The sequence below is a fragment of the Jaculus jaculus genome, chromosome 1, assembly GCF_020740685.1.
Source record: "Jaculus jaculus isolate mJacJac1 chromosome 1, mJacJac1.mat.Y.cur, whole genome shotgun sequence".
Classification (NCBI taxonomy): domain Eukaryota; kingdom Metazoa; phylum Chordata; class Mammalia; order Rodentia; family Dipodidae; genus Jaculus; species Jaculus jaculus.
Genome location: NC_059102.1, coordinates 234255540 through 234282553, shown reverse-complemented (window position 1 = coordinate 234282553; position 27014 = coordinate 234255540). Strand labels below are relative to the sequence as shown.

Sequence of the window (27014 nt, the reverse complement as noted above, 5' to 3'; positions counted from 1 at the left end):
ATGACCTGCTCATCCCCCATCTGTCTGGTCAGTGAGGTCCTCAAGCTCCTGGAAAGTCTGGCTTGCTCTGAGGAGGAGCAAGACAGTTTTTAAAAAAAACAAAACTGTGATTATTCTGTTAAGCACTTGTGAGCAACCCTGGTTCCAAGAATCCTTTTAATTGGCAGGGAGGGGAAAACATCTGGAAAGTCTCTTCCTGGTTGAGGTTTGTCAAAAGTAGTCTCAGGGGCTGGAGAGATGGCTTAGCAGTTAAGGCGTTTGCCTGCAAAGCCAAAGGATCCCGGTTCTATTCTCCAGGAGCCACGTAAGCCAGATGCACAAGGGGGCGCATGCTTCTGGTGTTCCTTTGCAGTGGCTGGAGGCCCTGGTGTGCTCATTCTCCCCCTCCCACTCACCCCCTCTCTTTCCCTCTTTCTCAAATAAATAAATGAATAAAATAGATATTTTTAAGTTTTTTTTTGTTGTTCATTTTTTTATTTATTTATTTGAGAGCGACAGACATAGAGAGAAAGACAGATAGAGGGAGAGAGAGAGAATGGGCGCGCCAGGGCTTCCAGCCACTGCAGACAAACTCCAGATGCGTGCGCCCCCTTGTGCATCTGGCTAACGTGGGACCTGGGGAACCGAGCCTCGAACCAGGGTCCTTAGGCTTCACAGGCAAGCGCTTAACCGCTATGCCATCTCTCCAGCCCTAAAATAGATATTTTTAAAAGGTAGTTTCAAAAGTTTAGAAATCTCTTATTGGCCTTCATGTGATCTGAAATAAGCATTTTATAATAATGGGTAATGAATAACTCCTCATTTAAAACATAGTTTGTCCTGCAAGGTATGATACATGCCTATAATGACCCCAGAACTAAGCATTTGAGGCAGGAGGATCCTGTACCTGGCCTACAAACTAAAACCTGTCCAAAGAAATCAGGTTTGAGTCTACTGAAGAGAAGAAAATTACATGTTAGAGTCTTTTAATGGCCATAAACACCAGGAATAAATATGAGCACTTTGATATCCATTTGTATTTAATAAAAAAGAATTAGTAGATGATGTCTTGATTTGCTAAGTAGGCAAAATAATAATTGTAGCACTTAACTTTCTCTCCCAACAGTGAGCCCGTATCTGAAATTGTCCTAGAATTCTGCATTTCCCAAATAATTACAAGCTACTACGTGACAGTCACTGTATTTTGAAAATAAATCTTTCCATAGTTTTTTGTTTGTTTGTAGTTTAGTATTTTGTTTATTTGAGGGAGAGAAAGAGGCAGATATATATAGAGAGAATGGATGCACCATGACCTCTAGCCACTGTAAACAAACTCCAGAGGCATGTACCACCTTGTGCATCTGGCTTATGTGAGTACTGGGGAATAGAACCTGGCAAGAACAGACAAGCACCTTGACCTCTTAGCCATCTCTCCAGCCCCATAGTTTGGTTATGTAAGTTTTGCTTGTATATACAATAGGAGTGTCCTGGGCCACACCATTAAACACATAGGTGGCCTACTAAGCCTTAGAGATTTTTTCTTTGATATTTCTTATATTCCTTTCTGTCCCAGCCTGTATTGTCTTTGATGAGATTGTGACAATGTAGAGACTGTCTGATGCTTCCACTTCCTTCCTAAATTACAAGAACAGTAGAGACACAACGTTACTTTTACTTCCAGTGGTATAGAAGTGACCATAATTTGAATTCTTCCTCACTCTAATCCTTCATTTAGGTTTATAATCAGTTTTCACAATTTTATTAGTAATAAAATGAATTCATTAATGTAGTTTTTTGAAGTCAAAAGTCCACAGTGTTTTAACACAAAAATAGTTCCTTGTTACTCTGTGAAATTTTACTTAGGAAACATTTTTAAAATTCTTTTCTTTGGATATTTATCTTTTTTTTTTTTTTTTTTAAGAAACCCATATGTTCTTATTTATTTGAGAGAGAATGAGCACTCCAGGGGCTCTAGCCACTGCAAACGAACTCTAGATGCATGTGCCACCTTGTGCATCTCGTTTACATTAGTCCTGAGGAATCGAACCTGAGTCCTTTGGCTTTGCGAGCAAGTACTATGAACACTAAACCATCTCTCCAGCCCCATTTATCTTTATTTCTAAATTTAGATCTATTTTACTGCTTAATGATTTATAAGTTTAAAACTTTTACTGACAAATGGTGAAAATTCAAAGTAGCATTTTAAACTACTCCATACCCCCAGTTTCTGTTCCTGTATCTTTATAGTATAAAGGTGTATCCCAGTTACTGGCTAAGTCAACATTCAGTGGTTATTTTATTATATATATATATATATATATATATATATATATATTTTTTTTTTTTTTTTTTTTTTTTTTTAATTTTCGAGGTAGGGTCTCACTCTAGCCCAGGCTGACCTGGAATTAACTATTTGTCTCAGGGTGGCCTTGAACTCACTGCGATCCTCCTACCTCTGCCTCCCGAATGCTGGGATTAAAGGCGTGCACCACCACATCCGGCTTCAGTGGTTATTTTAAACTACTGTTTGTTGGAGATAGACTATACAAATACAGATTTAATCTTATTTTTTAAAAATTTTACTTATTTATTTATTCAAGAGAGAGAGAAAGAAGCAGATAGAGAATGGGTGCACCAGGGCCTCCAGCCACTGCAAACGAACTCCAGACACATGTGCCACCTTGTGCATCTGGCTTATGTGGGTCCTAGGGAATGGGACCTGGGTCCTTTGGCTCTGCAGGCAAGTGCCTTAACCACTAAACCATCTCTCCAGCCCGAGATTTAATCTTGGCTAACTAATTAATTGTTTTCATCAGCTTATATCTTAATGCTTCCTAAATAAATATTTTGTAAAACTCATTTGTTTTTCAGGTGGCTTCCTTTTTTGTTTTGAGTCATCCATCTGTCTCTATCTCTTATTTGTTCTCTGGGCCTTCTGGGGCTCTCTTTGTCTATCATCTCGGTTCCATGTCTTCTCTGTTATCTTATTTATTCCTCATTCTGTTCCACTGAGTGTTAGCTCTAGAAAATGGTATTTGTTTTGAGACAGATTCTTGCTATATGTGGCCCAAGCTGGTCTGGAACTGAAGATAAGTAGCCCAGCTACTTACAGTCATCCTGCCTCAACCTCTCCAGTGTTGGGATTGTAGACATGTACCACCACACATAGCTTAGAATCCTAAGAAAAGGATGTGTAAGTAAATTTTTGCCAGTTCTGTGTTTGATAATTTTTACATTGAATCTCCATAAAGATGGATGGTTTGAGTCAGTATGGAATTTTAAGATGAAAATTGTGTCTCTCAGAATTTTAAAAGCATTGCTTTCTGCTGTTCAAGTTGCCATTCTTAATTTTAGTCCTTGGTTTATGACCAGTATTTGCATTCTTGGAGTTTTTAGCATCTTGCCCCTTTGTCCTTGGGATTCTAACATATTTCACAGTGGATATGATACTTGGGTCTTCAGTTCTGAGATGTTTGGTTAAAGTAGTTCTGCGATCTTTTCCTTCCCTGAATATTCTTTTTCTATTTTGAGATAGGGCCTCATGTATCCCAGGCTAACCTTGAACTCACTATGTAGCCAAGTCTAAATCTAATCTGGGCCTCCTGAATGGTTTGCCACCATGCCCAGTTTATGATGGATATGGAACTCAGGACTTCCGTACTAGCCAAACATTGTACCCAGTGAGCCACGTTACCAGCTATATCTTTCTCTTCTGCAACCCCTCTGCTAGTTAGATGTTGGACATCTTGTTTTTCTCGTCTTTCTTGGGTTTTTTTCTTTCTTTCTTTTTCTTTCAAGATCTCTAAACCTGACCTCGGTAATAATTTTTTTTCAAGACCTTATTTTTTACTTTCTAAGAACTTGTTTGTGGATTGTTCTTAATATCATTCTGTTCTTGGTTTTATATACAGTATTTTCTATTTACTTATTTATGAGAGAATGGGCACACCAGGGCCTCTAACCACTGCATACGAACTCCAGACACATGTGCCCCCTTGTGTATCTGGCTTACGTGGTTCTGGGGAATCAAGCCTGGGTCCTTAGGCTTCACAGGCAATTGCTGTAACCTCTAATCCATTTCCCCAGTCCCCCTTCCCTCAGGTTTTTTGTTTTTTGGTTTGGCTTTAGCTCCTCCCCCCCCCTTGCTTGGTTTCTTTTATGTTAAAAGCATTCTTTATTTGTGTATTTGTATTTAAACATGCAATTCAAAAGAGCTGATTAAATTCTTTGTGCCTAGACAGTTTATCAGCCTTGGGGTCCAGTGACTACATGAGAATCATTTTAGTGAGAAATCTGTACCTTGAAGATTCTTCCCCTTCCTGGGCCAGCAATTTAGCCTGGCTGCCAGTATATCTGTAGCCATTTGGGGCATCTTCTTAGCACCCATTGAGTTTGGACCAGCTGAACAGCAGTGGGACAACAGGAAGATTGAAGGGGCCTCAGTGTTGAAGGAATGCCCTGTTCTTCAAAGTCTGCTTTATTCCCCCCTGAATTAACAAGTTAGCAGCCCACCTGGTATTATGGAGTATAGCAAATGCAGGAAAGAGTATCATTGAATTCGCAACATGGTTTTGTATTTTGGAAGTGGCCATGAGCAATGTGAAGCAGGCTTGTTGAATTACCTGCGTATAGGCCTGATGGAGCCATTAGGATGGGTTGTGTTGGAGACCCAGTTGAAATGTCAGGACTATGGGATAGCTACCAAGGAGAGCTGCTGGCACCAGATGAAGTTTTCTGGGACTGTGAGTAGCCTAGCTGGAGTGGCGGAATTGGAATGCCAGAGACTGGCCACTGGTTAGACTTTGAGACTTGTCACTGGTTAGAGTTGTGTGATTTTTGACCTGCTTGTTTTAAATCTTATGTTTCTTTGCTGTGCCCAGTGCCATCTTTTGCAGTGTGAATGTTTATTCTGTACCATTATGGGGGGGTTGGTGGTTTTTTTTTTTTTTTTGGTATTTAATGGCTCAGTTAAAAGATGGACTATGGGGATATTTGAACATCATTGGGATTGATAAAAGCTATGGGGACTTTTAAAGTTGGATTGAATGCATTGTATTTTCTATCATGTATGGTTATCAGTTTATGGGGGCCAGGGGAGGAATGTGGTTTGAGTCAGGTGCCTCCCATAAACGTATATATTGTGAACATTAGGTTCTCCAGCTGGTGGCAATTTGATAATTGAAACCTCCTGGAGGCAGTGTATTGCTGAAGATGATATTCTAGGTATTACAGCCATCTTCCCCTTGCCAGTGTTTGGCACACTCTCCTGTTGCTGTTTTCTGTCTGATGTTGGCCAAGAGGTGATGTCCACCCTCTGCTCATACCGTTGTTTCCTCCTGCCATCATGGAACTCCCCGATTCTTTAAGCCAAAATAAACCCATTTCTCCCACAAGATGATCTTGGTTGGGTGTTTTCTGCCAGCAATGCAAACCTGACTGAAACACCTACCATGGCTTCAAGCTTTTACATGGGGTCTGGAGTTCTCAAGCTTGTATTGCATGCCCTTTATCTACTGAGTCCTCCCCCAGGTCCCAGAAAGGAAGTGTTAAATCACTTCTCTGATCTTTTTTCTGGATCTCACTTGTCTCTCTCTCTTTTAAATGTTTACTTATTTATTAGAGGGGAAAAAAGAGAATATGAATGGGTGTGCTTGGGCCTCTTGACTGTAAACTCCACTTTATGTGTCTGGCTTTACATGGGTACTGGGGAATTGAACCCAAGCTAGCAGGCTTTCCAAGCAAGTGCCTATGACCACTGAGCCATCTCCCCGGCCTGTTGCCTTTTTTGAACATTTTTTTTGTTTGTTTGCATGTGTGTGGGGATGTGCATATATGTGTGAGCATGCCAGGGCCTCTTGCTGCCGCAAATGCCAGGTGCTCCTGCTGCTTTTGCATCCAGCTCATATGAGCAGCTTGGAAATTGAACCTAGGCCAGCAGGCTTTGCAAGAAAGTGCCCTTGACCGCTGAGCCATCTCCCCAGTCCAGCTAGTGTCTTCTTGACGGGTCAGTGGTGAGATATCATGGGCCTAGAAAGAAGCCATATGTGATGCTGAGAGGCTGATGGGTTCCATGCAGGAGGGTAGATGAAGGGCCTTGTAAGAGGCATACAGTCAAGACTTGATCACATGGCCACTCCACCACTAAGAGAATGGGAGATTTTCTTTTAATTGAGGTGAGTTGAGTAGGGGTATGGTTCCCTGTTCAGGAAATCTGAGACTCGGGAGGAATAGTAGGTAGTTTGGGGAAAGTATAAGCACAAGACAAAGCCATGTGAACTTTTAAAGGTGTCTGAGTTACATGATTTTCTTGTTTTGAACAGGAAGGGTCTGACAGCTTAATAGGTCTCAGTAGGTAGGATCAGCAGTATTTCTCCCCATACAACAGTAGTAGTCAGTGTTAGCCAAAGCATTAAGGGTACAGTTTGCCTCACTTTAACCAGATCCTACTTAGATACAATGCCAATAAAAAATATGTAAAAGTTCTTTTCCTTAAATATTTGGATACTGAGCAGTTAGCAAAGAATTTACATGCTGGAATAGTTCTTACTGCATACCATCACCCTTTCCTAAGGATTTGACTTTACAAGTCATATATTGCATATAAAAGATACAGTAACAAGTCATAAAAAAATGCTTCTGCTGAGGCTAGAAGTGTAGCTTTGTGGCCGCCATTTGCCTAGCGCATGCAGGAACCCTGAGTTTGACCCCTAGCAGCACAAAAGTACAAAACTCTTAAGATTAAGTAATGTATTTACAAGAGAAGAGTTAAGCAAGACTAAGATACACTAGATAAAGTTTTGTGTGAGCAATTATATTTATAAAATGATGATTTGTTTTTGAAATTAAGTGTTTATAAATGATTTAAGTAAGGTGACCACACCCATGTATGTATCTAATCATTGATTGAAGAAAAGCACCTAAAGGGCCAGGTGTGTAACTCAGTGGAAGAGTGCTTGCCTAGTATTTGTAGTTCTTGGGTTCTGTCCCCAGCACTAGTTTAGAAAGAGGAAAAATAAATAAACCTGCACATCTTTCAAAATAACAACCTCCACTTAGTAAGCACATACAACAAATCTAGGTTCTGTGCTGAGTGCTTTATATTATCTTCTCACTATACTCATGAAATTTGGTCATCTTTTTTTTTCTTTAATGGTGCTGAGAATCATACCTAGGAGGTCTCGCACTAGCCCAGGCTAACCTGGAATTCACTATCAAGTTTCAGGGTGTCCTCAAACTCACAGTGATCCTCCTACTTCTACCTCTCAAGTCCTGGCATTAAAGTGTGCACCACCACACCCAACTGCCTTAACCATTTTTAAGTGTGTAGTTCATAGTACGTTTAGGTTGTACAGTCCATTTCTAGATCTTTTTCTTATTTATTAGACAATTCCCCCTTCCTCTCGACCCCTTACATTCACCATCCTACTTTCTTTGTCTATGAATTGGACTATTCTGGATATCTTATATAAGTGGACTCCTGCAGTATTAATCCTTTTTTGATGGGCTTACTTCACTTGACTAATGTCTTCAAAGTTCATCTGTTATAGCATGTGTTCAAATTTCTTTTTAAGGCTATGTGGTAGTCCATTGAATGGACATTTTGTTCGTCTGTGCTTTTGTTTGTTAGACATCTGGTTTGCTTCCCCCTTTGAGCTATTATGAATAGGGCTGCTTAGCCTGGACCACCCAGTGAGTTGCAGGTCAGCCTGGACTAGCATGAGACTCTACCGTCAAAACAAACAGAAAAGAATAGTGTATTTGGTGTTTTGATTCAGGTGTCCCCCCATAAACTTCGGTCTTCTGACTGCTAGTCTCCCCGGTTGATGGCACTTAGAAATTAAAGCCTCCTGGAAGTAGTGTTGTTGGGGTTGGGCTTATGGGTGTTATAGCCAGTTTCCCCTTGCCAGTGTTTGGCACACTCTCCTGTTGCTATTATCCACCCTCTGCTCATGCTGTCCTTTCCCCCTGCCATGGTGGAGCATCTCCTCGAGTCTGTAAGCCAAAATAAACCTTTTTTCCCACAAGCTGCCCTTGGTCAGGTGATTTCTGCCAGCAATGTAAACCTGACTGCAGCAGTGCTGCTATGCTATGGACATGTGTTATACAAAAAAAATTTTAGACTCTCAGTTTGTTTGAATGTATACCCAGAAATTTAATTGTTAACTCATGTTACCTTCCTTTATAGGTAAGAATGAGACTCAGATGCTCATGAAGTTTGTATTAGAATACTTAACTCACATTCTGGCCTCAAAAGGCTTCATGAATGTCACAACATGCCTATAATCCCCACACTTGAGAGGAAGGATGATACTGATAAAAGCTAAGTTTCTGTGATACTAACCTGTTAGTAATATCTAACAAACACTGAAGAAAGTAAAATACTGTGTTAGGAAAACTACTTTGAAAGCATCACATTATTTGATAAGAGGTCCAATTACTTCATTCAAACATACTTTTTCTAGTAAAGCAACATACTATGTTCCAAAGACAATGCACACACACAAAAACAACATTTGAGTGCTTACTAAATTCCATTCACTTTTCTAAGTTTATATGCATATGTACTGTTAGAACTCCTAAAAATAATTCCATGAGACAGGGAGTGTTAATATCACACTGTGTAACAGAATTAATAAGCACAGAATATAAGGTAGCTTACCAGGAGATGAGAAGAGCAGTGAATATATATTGAACACTATATTGAACAAAATGGGAATTCTGTCAAAACAACTGATTGATTTAGTACAGTCTCTGCCAGGCCTAGCATCTCAGGTCTGCAGTGGCTGACCTAGCTTGACAGAAAGTCCTCCCTGTCCTCTCACAGTGCCATCTTTCCAGAAGTCATCTTCATGATGAAAACAAGGAAAGGCTCTAGCAAAGGGAATATGAGCTGTATTGCTTCTTGAAGGAAGGCAGTTTATTCTTATGTTCAGATAGCTGTTATCTGGCCTGATTGTACTGGGCCCAAGTGTTGATTGATTGATAGAGAGAAACAGAGTTGGGCCCTGGAATCAGATGAATAATCTTCATGGCCTATTAATCCTACTCATGGTCTAAGTAAAGGACTTGAGCCCAGGAGAAAATGTTTCTCAATCTACCTTAGGAATCTAAGGCAAACTTAACAGTAATAAATCTATGTGGCCAATGTGGTTTCAGCTTAGAGCCAAAAAGAAGATATAGCTGCAAAGCAATGAAACTAATTTTTTAATTTTTTTTTATTTATTTGTTAGAGAATGAGAATGGGTATGCCAGGGCCTCTAACCACTACAAATGAACTCTAGGCACATGAGCCACCTTGTGCTTGTGCATCTGTGGGTACTGAGGATTGGAACCTGGGGACATAAGTTATCTCTCCAGCCCAAAACTGATTTTTTTAATTAGATTCTGAAGTCAACTTTAAAAAAAAAAAAGTTTTTTTATTTATTTATTTGAGAGAGAAAGAGGCATAGACAGAGCAATAATGGGTGCACCAGGGCCTCCAGTCACTGTAAACGAACTCCAGATGTATGCACCCCTTGTGCATCTGGTTTTGTGGGCCCTGGAGAATCGAACCAGGATCCTTTGGCTTTGCAGGCAGACACCTTAACTGCTAAGCCATCTCTCCAGCCCTGAAATCAGCTTTATAAGGGAAATTTTGAAATTGTTTTATGTGTTGGACTCATAATTTAATATTTGTATACTTCAGAAGAAACCAGTCTGTAGGATAGTACATATTAATGGGCTTAAGCTGTTGATGTGCATACATTCATGCTCCTATTTCTTGTACTCACATTTATTTCTGTAAATGTGTATGTAGGAAATACTACATATTAGGCATTGTACTTGAGGAAGAGAGCTGAATAAGACATATACATACATACATACATACATACACATACATACATACACATATACACACATATATGTACTAATGTATACAATAATTCAGTACATTAAGCACTTATAATAGTAAATAATTTGAGAAAAATGTGCTTCAAAAGTATTACAGATTGATGAGTTGCCAGCAAATCATGAACAAATTAGAATCTAGTATAAAGTAAATACAGTGTGTTTGTAGTTTGAATGAAGTCCCTCTGCTACACTAAGGCTCCATCATAGTAGGACCACGTTTGTTTAATATACCACTAGATGTCCACAGAGAGCCTTGTTTAATGAATGAATACCCATGTACTAGGTTGCATGCTAAAATGTCACACATACTACCTTACTTAATCCTATGAACAGTCCTCTAGTGTACTAATACATCTTTTTTTTTTTTTTTTTTGAAAGCATGGACTCCAGTCCAGGGCTGAAGCAAGGCCTCAAGCCAGGGCTGAAGACATGGTTTATTTCTCAGCATTCCTTTTTATATCTTTTTACAAACAGTTTTTCCATGGACAACGATTTTATGAGCTTTACAAGTTCCTTATCAAAAAACCTTCCCGTTACAGAGTTTTTGCATTTCAATCATTTCTCAGTACAGAGGGCCAGCCAAATGGCTGAAGATACCTAATCTTGCTTACAGGTAGGCTGTTATGGTTATGCTAATGTCTTGCTGCCAGACAGCTTCCCTACACTGAAGATACACAATCTTACTTGCAGGAAGGCTGCTATAGTTTTGCTAATCTCCTGCGGCCAGAAGCCCAGGGCTATGGATACAAGTCCAGCCAAAATGGCTCCCAACAATTCCTCCTTTTTTATTTATTATTTTTATGAACCGGGCCCCACCAGGCCTCAGTGCAGAAAGACTGCCTGTCTTAGGTCGTCCTCTACGATATTTAGGCCTTACCCATCATTGGTACATGAATTCCATCATTCATGCCCTGTCTTAGGTTGGCCTAACTCGAGAGAATCTTACCCGTCTTTGACTACCAGTCTCTGCAGGGGCTTTAAGATAATGTCTCAGGAAACTGAGGTTGGGTCTGTAGCTGTATCCTATGTATTTCTGCACGGATATCCATAATGGATCTCAATAGGCATTTAACGAGTATGGGCAGCAGACACAGAATAAGCAAGACAAACACCTGTAGCAGCAAAGCTTCCTATCCAAGAAGTGAGAGAATTCCATCCAGGCAAGACAGACTTAAAAACAGATATTAAGTCATCAGCAGCTTTAGCTACATCAAAAGTAAGATGATTATTTTGCAAAGACAAACTCTCTGAATGTAACTGAATCAGGTCTAAGGAAACATTATCATTATGCCAAATACCTCTTAGATGCATTTTTATCTTTTCCCAATGCTGTTGACTGTCATTATATTTTTTAGAAGTAACACAGATCCATTGAAAATCTACATGACACTCGAAATGAGTTCTAACTTTCAACCCTAGTATCTCCTCACCCAAATATGTAACCTCATCATACAGAGCATCAATTTTTGCTTCCAGTTTTCTATCTATATTTACTTGAGTTCCTAGAGAAATAGAAACATTTTTGGATAAATCATTAACAAAATGTGCAGTTTGAACTTCTTGTGACAAGCAACAGCTGCAGTAGTAGCAGTAGCTAACAATGTAATAAAAGCTAGGATGCCTGCAATTACTAATCCTATCACTCTTTTTGGTCTACTTAAAGTATTCTTTACTTCCTGTAACACCTGTATTCCCTTGTCAGAATACCAAGGTCTAGTTACATTAACAGGAATCATGACAAATGCTGGTTGCTTAAAAATCCTAACTCTATCAGAGGACAATTCTGAAACACAATTAGACAAAGTACAATTGTTACATGTAACATTGAGCATTTCCTCAGCCCATGTAATATTTATGTCTCCCATTAACATAGCATAGGGCGGAGTAACACAAGCCATGACCCTTCCATTTGGGAGGGAAGAACTGTCACTCCTGGGGGAGGTGATGCTCACTCCCCCCATGGCGGCAGCAACTTTCCATAAGTAAGTCTGTTGAAAGCCCTCATCAGACCACCAAAGTCCAGCAGAGAGTCCACCAGTCCAGTCATTGTTCCACTTGCCACTCCCTTCTGCTCCAGGATTTCCTGACCAGTCCTTAATATGCCTTTTAGTTCCAGAGATGTTACACATGATGTAAGCAGTCCCTCATACCAAAACTATAGTTTCTCTATCTTCCCAAGTTGCTGGATGTAAGATGGATGGGTCAGGAAAATAAGCCCAATACAGCTCACTGTGGATCATCGGGAGTTGAATCCACATCATCAGGAGCAGAGGCATCATTCTTCTGATGTTCAGTCCCTGCAAACCGGACCAACCTCTCTGGTAGCCACCTGACATTGTCAGTGTCCTGTGGGAAAACACAAACATACCCTCTTCCCCATATTAATACTGGGTCGGGGCCATGCCATTGTCCATCAATGGAGTCCTTCCATCTGTCCTGAGCATAAGTGTCCAATGTTCTAAGATGCCATAATCTGTCTGCAGCAGAATGACCAGATGCATCCACATTTAAAAAATTTAAAATAGAGAGTACATGATTTAAAGAATTCTGTGGTGACCAAGGATATAACTCCCCCTTTTTTATTTTTTGTAATTGATTTTTAAAACTCCATGAGCACGTTCAATAATTCCTTGTCCTGAGGGTTATAAGGTATGTCTGTTTTATGAACAATTGATAATTGAGTACAAAAGCACTGAAAAGATTGGCTACTGTAACCTGTACCATAATCTGTCTTTATAATTAATGGCATACCTGCTACAGCAAAACATTTGATGCAATGTGCTATGACGTGTTTAGTAGCTTCCCCAGTCTGTGCTGTAGCCATCAGAAATCCTGAGTAAGTATCAATGGATACATGAACATATCTTAATTTTCCAAATTCAGGAATATGAGTTACATCCATCTGCCACAGATGATTTGGTTTTAATCCTCCAGGGTTTATTCCATACTGAGGAATTGAATGATATTCAGGACAGGTATTACATTGTCGCACAATTTGCTTAGCAGCTTCTCTAGTAATTTGAAATTGCTTTCTTAAACTTTGACTATTTTGATGATGTAAATTATGAGATCTTTGAGCTAATTCCGATTGAGATATACCTATGATCTGTGTGGCTTTATCTGCCATATCATTTCCCAATGCTAAAGGACCTGGAAGGCCTGAATGAGCTCATATGTGAAACGGAAGGCTTAATTTCATTTTCTAAGTCCACGCTGGGAAGCAGTCCTTTGTCTTTAATTGTACCTGATTTAACTTTATCTCTTTCATGTCTAGGATCTAAACTATCTCTAACTAAAGCCCACAAGTTAAAAGTTTCCACTGGTTCTTTACTTGGCCTGTGGGTATTATAATAATCTTGAAGCTCAGTCCCTACCCTTTGCCAGATTTTTAAATCGATAATTCCTCCTTCTGGGAACCAAGGACAGACTTTTTCTATAAATTCCAAAAAGTTACTGAGTTGTTGTAGACTAACTTTAGTTCCCCGAGTACGCAACATATTTTTCAGCATATGAACAAAAAGCATAGACTACTACCTTGTCCCATTTTTACTTACATTACTCACCGCTCCCTTTTTTCTTTTTCCGAGTGCGCTCCTTTTCAATCTAGCGGTGTCCTTCACTGTATCCCCATCTTCAGGCCACACGTTTGGGCGCCACTTGCCGGAGCCTGCCGGCTGAAAGGGTTCGAGCCTGATGGGGAGTGAGGATTAAGGAAAGACAGAAGAAAGAGTGAAAGCATGGACTCCAGTCCAGGGCTGAAGCAAGGCCTCAAGCCAGGACTGAAGACCTAATACATCTTTTTTTAAAGATATGAAAATCAGACTCCAAAAAGTTATATCTTATCCATGATCTTACAGTTCTTTTACCTTTTCCTCCTCAAGTACATAAAGCTGAATATCACTAGTATTTTTGTTTAGTTTTCTGTTACATAATTAACAAAATACACAAACTATTAACCAGAACTATGCTAACTTGTTATGATATAAAGAAGATTATGAAGTTAGGATGAGAATCCTAGGTAGAGAATACCAGTGGAGATAAGGCCTCTTGTGGATAGGTGAGGAGCATACTAAAACCCTGGACAGTGTTCAAAGTCTTGATGCTGAACTAGAAACTAGATGTCATGCTTCTTATCTTATAGTAATATGTTGTAGTAAATCTCCACTAGTTTAGGGTAATAGTAAACTAAGTTTTTGTATTCTTTTTACCTTTTTTGGACTTTTATCCAGAAAGCTTTATTGTTTTGCTATACATGGTATAGACCATAGACTAGTGAAGTTAGTAAAATAGAGGTTGTTCAGAGACATTATCATTTTTTGGGTGTATTATCAACTTTTCTATTTCATTACTGTTTGACACAAAATCTCACTGGCTGAGATAAGTAATAATCAACTCTTACATATCCATTGTGTAGTGGTAAAGAAGGGTGTTGAGAGTAAGTACATTGCCATTGGCCATAGTATTTTAAGGATGAAACTGGTCCTCTAGACATAGATCAGCAAACTAGACAATACTACCTGGTTTTGTAAACAGAATTTCCTGGGACACAGTCACATCATTTTATGTATTGCCAGTGGCAGTTTTCATGTGACCTAGCACACAGTTCAGTAGTTTTAACAGATAATATAGACCTTAAGGTTAAGTAGTTACTTTGGCCATTTACAAAGAAGTTCCCGCCTTTTGTCATTGGCATCTGTCCTAATTCCATACCTGGGGGAGTACAGAGTGTACATTGTCTTTGATGCTGTCCTTTCTTACCATTTCATATTTAATACAGAGCTATCTCTGGAGGTATTTTTCCATGGTACTTATGTTCTTAACCTGACAGCCTACACAACATTCATACCAGTTGTTGTTGTTGTTGTTTTGGACTAAAGAATTAAGCATTCCTTCCATAGAGTATGAGGTAAGGCTGTAAGAAAGTAGACACCAGTCAACATAATAGGAGTGGAGATCAAGTACACTGTGAATACAGTTTTTAAATTTTTTGTTTTTGTTTTATCTTTATTTATTTGAGAGTGGGAGCAAGAGAGAGGGAGAGAGAAAGAGAGGAAGAGAGAGAGAATGGGCGCTCCAGGGCTTCCAGCCACTTCAAACGAACTCCAGACGCATGCGCCCCCTTGTGCATCTGGCTAACGTGGGTCCTGGAGAATCAAGCCTCAAACTGGGATCCTCAGGCTTCACAGGCAAGCGCTTAACCACTAAGCCATCTTTCCAGCCCAAGTGAATGCAGTTTTAAAGCATTGCTCACTGGAGCTTTAAAACCAACCAGGTATTCTGTATCGGGTGCTCAGAATTCTGAAAACAAGAGTCCAGAACTCTTGTTAGTGAGTCTTTGTGTGATCCCTATACCAGAAGCTCAAGATACACATTCTTTGATCCACTCCATACCTGTTGGTCATTAATTCTGGGAGCATAGTCCAGCCATTTGTGTTTAACAAGGCCAACGAGGATCCTGGTGCATAGTACAGAGCCTTGGAGTTTGCATTTATGACAGAGTCCTAGACATTCCCCCATGCTCCTGGTCTACTGACTATGCTCTAAGAAACACTGTTCTAAATATCTAGCATAAGAAGAAGGGTATAGGCCCAGAAAATTTTTTTGTATGTGATAATAAGGTATTAGGAATCTTGGCACTTAAGAGCATAATGTGGACTCTTACTTTGTTTTGGTTTTTGCTTTTCAAGATAGGGTCTCACGCTAGCCCAGGCTGACCTGGAATTTACAATGTAGTCTCAGGGTAGCCTCAAACTCATAATTATTCTCCTACCTCTTCCTCCTGAGTGCTGGGATTAAAGGCATGTATCACCATGCTCAGCAGCTAAAATGGACATTTTTGACAGTTTTAGCTTCAGAACTTAATTTTGGAAAATGCAGAATACATTTGGTAGTACAAAGCTATAATCCTAGTGAGGCTGTCAAGAAGATCACAAGTTTAAGTCCAGACTGTCTCCAAAAATATGGTGGGGGAGGAGCATAAGAGTTGTACTTGGTGGCACTTGCCTATAGCCCCAGCTACTCAGAAGGTTAAAGCAGAAAAACCATTGAAGCATGCTCATTCAAGACTAGCCTGGCAACGGAAGAGATGGCTTATTGGGCAAGGTACTTGCCTGTGAAGCCTAAGGAGCCATGTTCAACTCTCCAGATCCCACATAAGCCAGGCATGCAAGGTTGCACATGCACACAAGGCAACACATATGTCTGGAGTTTGATTAAAATGGCTGGAGGCCCTGGTGCGCCAGTTCTCCCTCTCTCCCTTCCCCTCACATTAAAAAATAAAAGGCCAGTCTGTTGGTCTTGCCACAAATAATAATGCAAAGTACAGAAATTAAAACTGCCACCTGGATAGCAGCCATACAGTTTTAGCTGATCTCAATAACACTGCCTGGTGTTTAGTTTTTAACAAAATGTGATTACAGACACAGATGAGGCCTCTTGTGTACCTTTCTAGAAACCAGTTCCTCTCATCCAGACAGAATCACTATTCTGAATATTTGAAAAATGGTGTACAACCTGAACACATTTTTTTATATTTTATTTTTATTTATTTATTTGACAGAGGTTGGGGGGAGAGAGAGAGAAAATGGGAGTAACAGGGCCTCAGGCCACTGCAGACAAACTCCAGACACATGTGCCCCCTAGTGCATCTGGTTAATGTGGGTCCTGGAGAATCAAAGCTGGGTCCTTGGCTTTGCAGGCAAACGCCTTAACTACTAAGCCATCCCTCCAGCCCCTGAACATATTTTTTAATAAATAATTTTAGTAGTTTTGCATACATCTGTAAAGAACATTTGCCCTTGGAAGCCCTGGTGCGCCCATTCTCTCTCTCTCCCTCTCTCTCTGTCTTTCTCTCTGTGTCTGTCGCTCTCAAATAAATAAATTAATTAATTTAAAAAAACATTTGCCTTTACATTTTCTTTCATAGCTAATTTTGTAATAGTTGATTCTATAACTTTTCTGTGGACATTGTGTTTCTGAATATTACTCATAAGTATGCAGCAAAAATTCAGCAAAGTTATTGTTATGTAAAGATGTTAGTTTCCAAGCAGTGCTATCATAATATTCTTGTTTGGATTTTGATTTGGTTTTCTGAGACAGGGTCTTACTGTTGTCTAGCTGGCCTTAAACTTGAAGAACTCCTCCTGCCTTGGTCTCTCAAGTACTGAGATTATAGGCATGAGCCACCCCACCTGGTTATTGTAATAATACATGTTTCCATATATACTGTGTTCTGAAATTTCTCTAAACTTTATAGAAAGGAATAACTGAGAAAAAGGGTAAAGACTTCTGAAAGCTTTGCAAGGGAGTGCTATTATATCTACTCCATCACCAAGGAATGAGAGCCCCATTTCTCTACACATTTAGACATTCAACTTTATTTACAAACCAGAGACCAAATGCCTTCTACTTTTTAAGTTTATAAATTCTTGGGGTTCAGGAAGCTTGGGCAAGTTGTTACACTTCTCTTGTGGATTATCTGTGATATCCTTTATCCATTTTCTTTTAGATTCTTTCTTTACATGAATTTGTACAATGTCCTATATGTATTCTTTCTTAGCCCTTTTATTAGTATGTGTTTTAAGTCTATGGCTAGATACTTTAGCTTGGCTTATTGGTTTTGTTGAGGAACAAAAATTTATAAATTTAATGTCAAATTTATCATTTGTACTTTAAAATATATTCTATTTGTATCTTATTTAGGAATTTTTTTTTCCTACTCATGGATCTCAATTATTTGCTTTTAGCTAAAGTTCTAAAGTTTTGCTTTGTAATTTATTTATTTGAGAGAGAAAGAGGCAAAGAGAGGGAGGGAGGGGAGAGAGTGAACGTGCCAAGGCCTCCAGACACTGCAAATGAACTCCAGATGCATGTGTCCCCTTCTGCATCTGGCTTACGTGGGTCCTGGAGAATCGAACTGGGGTCCTTGGCTTTGCAGGCAAATGCCTTAATTGCTAAGCCATCTCTCCAGCCCAACTACCTTTTTTCTTCTTGTTGTTATTTATAGTGATACCTCCATGATACACTAAGACATTGTTATATGCATGGGTCAGTTTCTGGGATTTTTAATCAGTTCTATTGGTCAGCTTGTCTAATCCTATGTCCACCCCACATTGTCATAGTTACCATCACTTTATTCAAATACTTAATCTCTGTTGACAAACTATCTTTAGTTTGATTACTTGCCGTTCTGGAGATAAACCTAGCTGGGTCTCTTGCAGCTAGGCAAATTCTCTACAAATGAATTATAATCTCAGCCCCATATTATCTTATCATGACCTTTTTCATAACTGTTCTAATTATTCATTCTTCAAGATAAACTGTATAATTGATTATCAGATCTCATGAGCAATCCTGCTGTGTACTTTTGATTGGTTTTACAATGAATTTGATTACTCAGAGAACTGACTTTCTCTTCATGAACATGGTCTGTCTTCTTGCTTCCTGCTATTGTCTTCTGCTGCTGCTATTGATTGTCTTCAGGGTTTCATAACTTTTCCCAGAAGGTTGTAGGCGTCTGTCAGATTTTTTTTTCCAAGGTATGCTATATTCCTTTTGTGAGCAGTAGTAGTTTTCTAGTTGGTTATAGGAGCACTTTTTTTTTTTTTTTTTTTTTTTGCTTTTGCAAGGTAGGGTCTTAGTCTACCTCAGGATGACCTGCAAATCACTATGTAGTCTCAGGGTGGCCTTGAACTCATGGCGATCCTCCTACCTCTGCCTCCTGAGTGCTGGGATTAAAGGTGTGCCCCACCATGCCCAACAAGAGCACTTTTTAAACAATGGACATGTTATTCTCTCTTTTTTTCAGAAGATGGCAGCAAAACATACTAACTTAACTAATTTATAATCACCACCACCCCACCCCCGTGGTGCCTTTTTTTTAATTAAACTAAAATGACTTATATATTTAAAGATGTTGGGCTGGGGAAGATAGCTCAGCAGTTGAAGGTGCTTGCCTATGGTTCCCCTGAACCCACGTAAAACCAGATATATAGAGTGGCACCTGCATCTCGAGTTTGTTGGCAGTGGCAGGAGGCTCTAGTGCATGATATTTTATCACTCTTTTTCCCTCTCTCACTCTCTGCTTGCAAATAAATTTTAAAAAAATTTAAAGAGATGTTGGATCTAACCTGGTGTGGTGGCACATGCCTTTAACCCCAGAATTTAGGAGGCTGAGGCAGGATTGCCATGGGTTCAAGGCTACCCTGAGCTACAGAGTGAGTTCTAGGCCAGGCTCAGCTAGAGTGAGACCCTACCTCAAAAAAAGATGTTCATTCTTGGTGGGATGGGATTATGTTCATGATATATTGTCTATATATATAGAAGTTATCAACAAAGCATTTAATAAAGGCTTGTTCTAAATTGTTTCCTTTTGCCTATTTAGGAGGATAAAAAGAAGCGAGATCGAGACCGTATGGACAATGAGGCAGAAAAAGACCTCCAGTGTCATGTCCCTATAAGATTAGACTTACCTCCTGAGAAGCCACTCACAAGCTCTTTAGCCAAACAAGAAGGTTGGAATAATTGAACTATCTGTCCTGAATAAGGAGGATGAAATTCTTATAGCCAGGGAAAGTGACTGAATGGGCTTCTTAAGTTAAAGACTTGGTAGTAGAATTCTTTTTCCCTTAAGTTCTCTTGTTTCTCTTGCTGCATGAGAACTCTAGATTAGTTTCAATTTTGAATTTATTTCCTTAACTTTCAATGCATGTTCAAGATAAGTGGAATTTCTTTATGATATTTTTAGTAACAGATGAATCATATAGATAGAAAGCTGAAATGCTAGAATATTCCTTTTTAACACACTTTTTCTGTCCTTGCCTTAGAAATAGAACAGACGCCCCTTCAAGAAGCTTTGAATCAACTGATGAGACAGTTGCAAAGGTAAATGTTTTTCAGTATTTCTGTAAAAGTAAACATAGAGAATCCAAATCATGCCTATTTTTGTTTACCTAAAATCCCTTTTTGTGGCCTAATTCCAGATATACTTGATTTTAAAGTGGAAGGTCAATATTGTGCCTGGAAATAGAAGTTCTCTAAAAGGCTGACTTACAGAAGTTTTTGCTTGATTTGTTTTAGCTGGCTGTTTAAAGGGAGTTACATAATAGCAAGTGTGTCCTTTTCCACAGGAATAACAGGGCAGATAGTGTCACTTTGCTATTGGAGGACAGGCTTTGCATGTGTGTGTAGTGCCTGTTCTCTGAGGATTCAGCACTTACTCAGTCTGGAAGACAAAGTGAAATACTGTAAGATTTATGCCTCTCTTTTGTTGTTGTTAATAGGTATATTGAGCAAATGTTTAAGTTTTCAAAGGGAAAAGAACTCAGGCTTTATTGAACTTGTTATTTAGATACACCTTTTTTTCCAGGTTTGAATTTCTAGCTGAAAGACATTTATATTACTAAAGAAGATTCATAGTTATGGAGTGGCTTCTCCCTGTATTATGTCAGTGTAAGCACGTCATAAATATTTTTTTAAGGCAAAGTTAGGCTGTATTTTCAGCAACTAACTTGGTTTTGCAGTTAAAAGCAGTTACTGCTTCTCTTTCTGGTGTTAGAATAGTTAGAAAAATAGTATCTCTAGCTTTTGCATTAGAATAAATCATTTGTTATTGCAATGGAATGAATAGGTGAGTATTGGGGATTCCATCCCAATTAGAAGGTATTCTAAGTCCAAAGATAATAGCATTGATCAGAAAGATTTAGAAATTAGAACCCAGAATCACATGCTTTGACTAATGTTGATGATTGCTTGAAGAATCATCCAGTCATTGGGGCTTAGAACTAAGCCTGGCTTGGGCAGGAGATAGTTCAGTGGGTAAAATGCCTGCTTTATAAGCATGACAAGTTTGATTCCCACTCCCTAAAATGTTAGACATGACAGCATGCACCTATAATCCCAATATTGGGGAGGCAGAGACTGAAGGATCTCTGGAACTTGCTGGCTAGCCAGTCTAGCCTACTTGGTAAGGTCTTGTCTCAAAAATACATAGATGTGGGCTGGAGAGATGGCTCAGCAGTTAAGACACTTACCTGAAAATCCTTAGGACCCTGGTTTGATTCCCCATTTCCCACATAAAGTCAGATGCACAAGGTGGCACATACATGTGGAGTGAGTTTGTAGTGGCTAGAGGCACAGGCATGCCTAGCCTATTCTCTCTGTTTCCTTCTTTCTCTCTCTCAAATAAGTAAGTAGAATATTAGAAACATATGTTTAAGTCAGGAGTGTGTGCACACCTTTAATCCCAGCACTCGGGAGGAAGAGGTGGAAGGATGAATGAGAGTTCAAGGCCAGCCTGAGACTACATAGTGAATTCTAGGTCAGCCTAGGCTAGAGCAAAACACTACCTCAAAAAGAAATTATAGGGCTGGAGGAATGGCTTTAGCAGTAAGGCGTTTGCCTATGAAGACTAAGGACCCAGATTCATTTCTCCATGTCCCACATAAGCCAGCTGCACATGGTAGCACATGCATCTGGAGTTGACTTGCAGTGGCTAGAAGCCCTGGCACTCCCATATATTCTCATTCACATATTCTCATTCTCTCTCTAATAAATAAATAAATAATCTTTTTAAAAATTATATAATTTTTTTCACCCAGGATTATCCTATGTGTGCCCACACAGAAACATATATACATACACACACAAGAACTAAGCCTAATTGAGTCAGGGATGGTCACACATTTCTGTAATCCCAGCACTTGAAAAGTGGAGGCAGAAGAATCGGGCATTCCAAGTTGTTTGTGGCTATATAGCAAATTGGAGGTCAGCCTCAGGGCTATGAGTCCCTATGTCAAAAAAAAAAAAGACACAAAAAACTAAGCCTGGTTTAAAAATAGATTTGGGGGCTGGAGAGATGACTTAGCGGTTAAGCACTTGCCTGTGAAGCCTAAGGATCCCAGTTCGAGGCTTGATTCCCCAGTACCTAAGTAAGCCAGATACACAAGGTGGCACATTCATCTGGAGATCGTTTGCAGTGGCTAGAGGCCCTGGCACGCCCATTCATCTGCCTCTTTCTTTCTCTGTCACTCTCAAATAAATAAAAATAAACAACAACAAAAAAATTTAAAGTAGATATGGGGGCTGGAGGGATGGCTTAGCAGTTAAGGCATTTGCCTGCAAAGCCAGAGGACTCAGGTTCAATTCCCCAGGACCCATGTTAGCAAGATGCACAAGGGAGTGCACACATCTGGAGTTCATTTGCAGGGGCTGGAGGTCCTGGTGTGCCCATTGTCTCCCCGCTTTCTCTTTCAAATAAGTAAATAATTTTTTAAGTTTTAAAATAGATATGAGAGGCCAGGCATGGTGGCTCATGCCTTTAATCCCAGCACTTGGGTAGTAGGATCACTGTGAGTTCAAGGCTTCTCTGAGACTACATAGTGAATTCCAGGTCAGCCTGAACTAGAGTGAAACAAAACAAAACAAAAATAGATATAGCGGTTAAGGAAATAGCTCAGTGGGCCTAGCAACCGTGTTCAGTTCCCCAGTACCCACATAAAGCCAGATGCACAAAATGATGCATCTGGAGTTCATTTGTAGTAGCATTATGCCTTGTCACACTCATAGCATCTTCCCTCCCTATCTCTCCCTCCTTTCCTCCCCCTCTCCTTGCATATAATTTTTTTAAAAAAGATACAGCTGTGCATGATAGTGCACACCTTTAATCCTAGCACTTGGGAGTCAGAAGTAGGAGGATCTCTGAGTCCAAGGCCAGCCTAGGACTGCAGAGTAATCTCTCTGGGCTAGAGTGAGACTCTACCTTGTAGGGGTAGGGGAAATAACACATAATTATTATGTTTTATTTATTTGAGAAACAGGCAGATAATAGAGAGAACATGCATGCCAGGGCCTCCAGCCACTGCTAATGAACTCCAGATAAATGCATCACCTCATGCATCTATCTTATGTGGGTTCTGGATAATCGAACCTAGGTCCTTTGGCTTCGTAGGCAAGCACCTTAACCTCTAAGACATCTCTCTAGCCCAGATATATATTAGAGGTCACATTTGGTATGCCATGTTTGGTCAAAATTAAGTAGGCGCTATCTTAAAATGACTAATTTTAGGGAGTACAGATAATTAGCTCTGAAAGGTGACAGTTTTAAGAGGTCACCCATAGATAAAAACTGCTGTTCATAGTAACTGCTACAGGCAGTTTAGATTTTGATGTGAGTTCCAGGCTAGACTTTTTGCTTATTGGAACTTTTAGTTTGGCACCTTAGACATCCTTAGGTGAATAATAGAGGCAGACTTACATAGATCTGAGTTCAGATTTATAATCTAGAGCAAATGATTTTTTACATCTCTGAACCTCTATCCTTATCTGTCAGTGAGGAAACCAATATTTTGATATGTCAAATGGCCACTGGGTGTCTCAACATGATAAACTTGTTTTAAAAATTGTTAGAGATGGGCTAGAGAGATTGCTTAGTGGTTAAGGTGCTTGCCTTCAAAGCCTAAGAACCCCTATTTTACTCTCCAGATCCATGTTAGCCAGACGCACAAAGATGAGGCAAGCACAAGGTCACACATGCCCACTACGTGACTGGAGTTTGATTTCAGTGGCTGAGGCCCTGATATGGCAGTTTTCTCTCCAAAACAATTAAAATGTTGGTGTTAGTGTGTTTATTTATTTAAGAGAGAGAATGGGGATACTAGAGCCTCTTGCCACTCACTAAACAAACTCCAGACACATGTGCCACTTTGTGTATCTGGTTTTACAAGGGCACTAGAGAGTTAAACCTGGGCCAGCAGGCTTTGCAAGCAAGTGCCCTTAGCTGCTGAACCATCTTCTTAGCCCCCACTATTAGTATTTTTTTCACATATTTATTTATTTATTTATTTATTTATTTATTTATATCCTTGCAAGCAGAGAGAAAGAGAGTGAGTGTGAATGGGCTATCAGGGCCTCTTGCCACTGCAAACAAACTCCGGATGCATGTGCTACTTTGTGCATCTGACTTTATGTGGGTGCTAGAGAAGTGAACCTATGCCATCAGGCTTTGCAAGCACCTTTAATTGCTGAGCCATCTCTCTCAGTATTTTTTAATGCCATTTTTACTGTTGCTATTATTTGAAATTAAAAAGAGTGAAAAAAAATGCTGAAGTTGATAATACACAGTATAACAGTCTCAAATCTGAACCAAGTAGTTTTAGGCAGTATTTGCTGACATCATGTGGCACATCAGTATTTTGCAACACTAAGTACACATTTTATATGTTCAGAACCAAGGTTGCAGTCAAGTCATGTGACATTTGATGGACAAGCACTGCCAGAAACACCTCCAATTCATGATACATTTGATTTTGAATTAGTTTTTGCTCTTGCACCTTCAGAAATCTTTTACTCTTGGCAAATTCTTTTGCAGCCCCACATGCTATATTTGATCCCATATGGAGTCATGACTCATTTAAGGCGCTGACCTGTGGAGCACTGACACTCAGCCCTGGCAATACAGTGATTGGACATGACCCTCCCTCCTTTAGAGATTCTCTAATTTAATGTGTCTGGGTGAGTCTTGCTCATCATACCGGTTGGAGTTTTTCAGAGACTCATCTGATGCAGTCTGCAGCCAGAGTTATAGTAGTGCTGGTTGTCAAATTTGGAGGTTGATAATAAGTGGGCCTTTTTTTATGTCCCATTTTTGAGTATACCCTTATGTACATGATAGAAATTGTATGTATTGATTAAGAAAATAGGCATACATGGACCAGGAGTGCAAGCCTATTAGTTATAAAAATAGCAAGGGGGTTGGATCTTCATTCGATTCCCCAGGACCCCATATTTCCCACATAAGGTATCACATGCATCTGGAGTTCATTTGCAGTGGCTGGAGGTCCTGGCATGCCCATTCTCTCTCGAGCTATCTATCTGTGCCTCTTTCTCTTAAATAAGGAAATAAAAATAAATTTTTTTTAAAATAGCAAGGAAAGTTAAAGGTATGCGTTCATAGATACTATTTTTTTCTTGGTTTTTCAAGGTTGGGTCTCACTCTAGCTTTGACTGACCTGGAATTCATTGTGTAGTATCAGGATGGCCTTGAACTCCTGGCAGTCCTCCTACTTCTACTTCCCATGTGCTAGGATTAAAGGCGTGTACCACCACACCTGACTCCAATAGATACTAATTCTGCCTCTCTCCAGTTGTGTATATAAGAGGTACATAAAGTATATTAATCTCACAAAGGCTAGGGCATTGCTTAGTTATTCTGGATTACTTAGGTAGAAAGTGCTGTTAATCAGACTGCATAGTTAAAAAGACTGGTTTAGAGTACTAGTATGTAAAATCCTGTATTGAATTAGTTAGCTAGTCTTAAGTCATTTCTCCATTTTTAAATTTTTATTTATTTATTTGAAAGAAGAGAGAAAGAGGCAGAAAGAATAGGTACATCGGGGCCACTAGCCACTGTGGACAAACTCCAGACATGTGTGCCACCTTGTGCATCTGGCTTATGTCTGTACTGGGGAATCTAATCTGGGTTCTTAGGCTTCACAGGCAAGCATCTTAACCTCTAAGCCATCTCTCTAGCCCATCCAGGTGCCCCCACCCAGTGAAAAACATGAATATAGTACAAATTCTTCATATGGAAGTTTATTATTCTGCTTCTTAACCAGTAGATTTGTAGTAGAAATAAAAAATAATACTGTCTTTTGCATATGTCCACAGGAAAGACCCCAGTGCTTTCTTTTCATTTCCTGTGACTGACTTTATTGCTCCTGGCTACTCCATGATCATTAAACACCCAATGGATTTTAGTACCATGAAAGAAAAGATCAAGAACAATGATTACCAGTCCATAGAAGAACTCAAGGTAATTGTAATTAATTATGTGTTCTTCTGTCTTGTTTTGTGACAGACTCTCATTCATCCCAGACTGGACTTGCACTCCTGATACTTCCGTCTTCACCTACCAAGTGCTGGGAGTATAGGTGTACACCACCGTGTTTTGATTGCAGTAGACTGAACTATATAATGTGGAGTAGCACATGCACATACACACACAAACATATATGTGAAAAATCTAGAATCCACTAAGAGAGCGTACATGCTCCAAATAGTTATAGTACATGTTAATGTCAAGGGTGTGCTTTTCATTTTAGTCTTACAAATGAACCATGCATACATAAAGTTTACACTACATCACCACAGACTTAATTGGCTTTGATAGTATGTTTTACCACTGTTTTTTTCTACATGGTAATATTCACCTGACTTAAGGGTTAGCCCTGAATCAGTTACAGAAGGGAAATAAGACAGCAAACATAACATTTACTTGGTCTTTCTTCTTTTTCTTGTTTTCTTAATTCATTTTTTTAATCCACAATTAATTGACAAGCTGGAGTTTATTAAGACTACCAGCATATAATTCTCTTCTTATTCATTTGAATGTCTAGGTAATATTTTACTTACTCTGGTAAACCTGAATTCCATTCTCTTTTATTTCACAAAATGGAAATTTTTCTCAACTTTTCATCTGTTTGAAATTAGACTAAAACTCTTATTTCAGCATTATTTCAGACTTTATTGCTTAATAGAAAAGAATTTCACAGTCTGGAGTTTGGTTTTTTCCTTCCTATTTGTGAATGGTTTCCTTCTGATCTTTCTCCTGTGGCCACAGAGGAAGTAAAAATATGTTCCTTCCGTATGTTTAAGCAAGTTAAGGCTTCTCAACGATTGAAATACACTCTGGGAAAGAGTAACCAGAAAGATTCAGCTTTTTTAGTGACCAAGTGCCATTACACAAAGTCCAGTAAAGCCGCTTAGTACATTACAACACTTAAGTTGTAAAAAATCTGAAGGTCCCTTGGACTGAGCAGATAGCTAGACCCCAGTCCTCTGTACCACAAAAAAGAAAAAGAAAAAAGTAAATGTTCCTTTAACAGGGGCTAGAGAGATGGCTTAGCAGTTAAAAATATTTGCCTGCAACGCCAAAGGACCCAGGTTTAATTCCCCAAGATCCATGAAAGCTGGATGCACAAGATGGCACATGCATCTGGAGTTAGTTTACAGTGGCTAGAGGTTCTGGCATGCCCATCCCCCCCCCATCTTCCTCCCTCCCTCCCCCTCTCACCACCACCCCTTCTGCCTTTCTCTCTTAAATAAATAAATGTTTTAAAGTTCCCTTTAACAAATAAGACCTGCCATTA

The 27014-nt window shown here is 39.5% G+C and overlaps 1 protein-coding gene across 1 annotated transcript in view; it reads left to right on the top strand.

The window, feature by feature from the left end:
* The window catches only part of Brd7 (bromodomain containing 7), a 54641-nt gene that overhangs the window by 646 nt on the left and 26981 nt on the right, over positions 1-27014 (top strand). The window contains exons 3-5 of the mRNA XM_045141863.1: positions 19253-19382; positions 19695-19752; positions 25534-25678. Coding sequence (XP_044997798.1) covers positions 19253-19382; positions 19695-19752; positions 25534-25678 — 333 coding nt within the window. The remainder of the gene's footprint in view (positions 1-19252; positions 19383-19694; positions 19753-25533; positions 25679-27014) is intronic.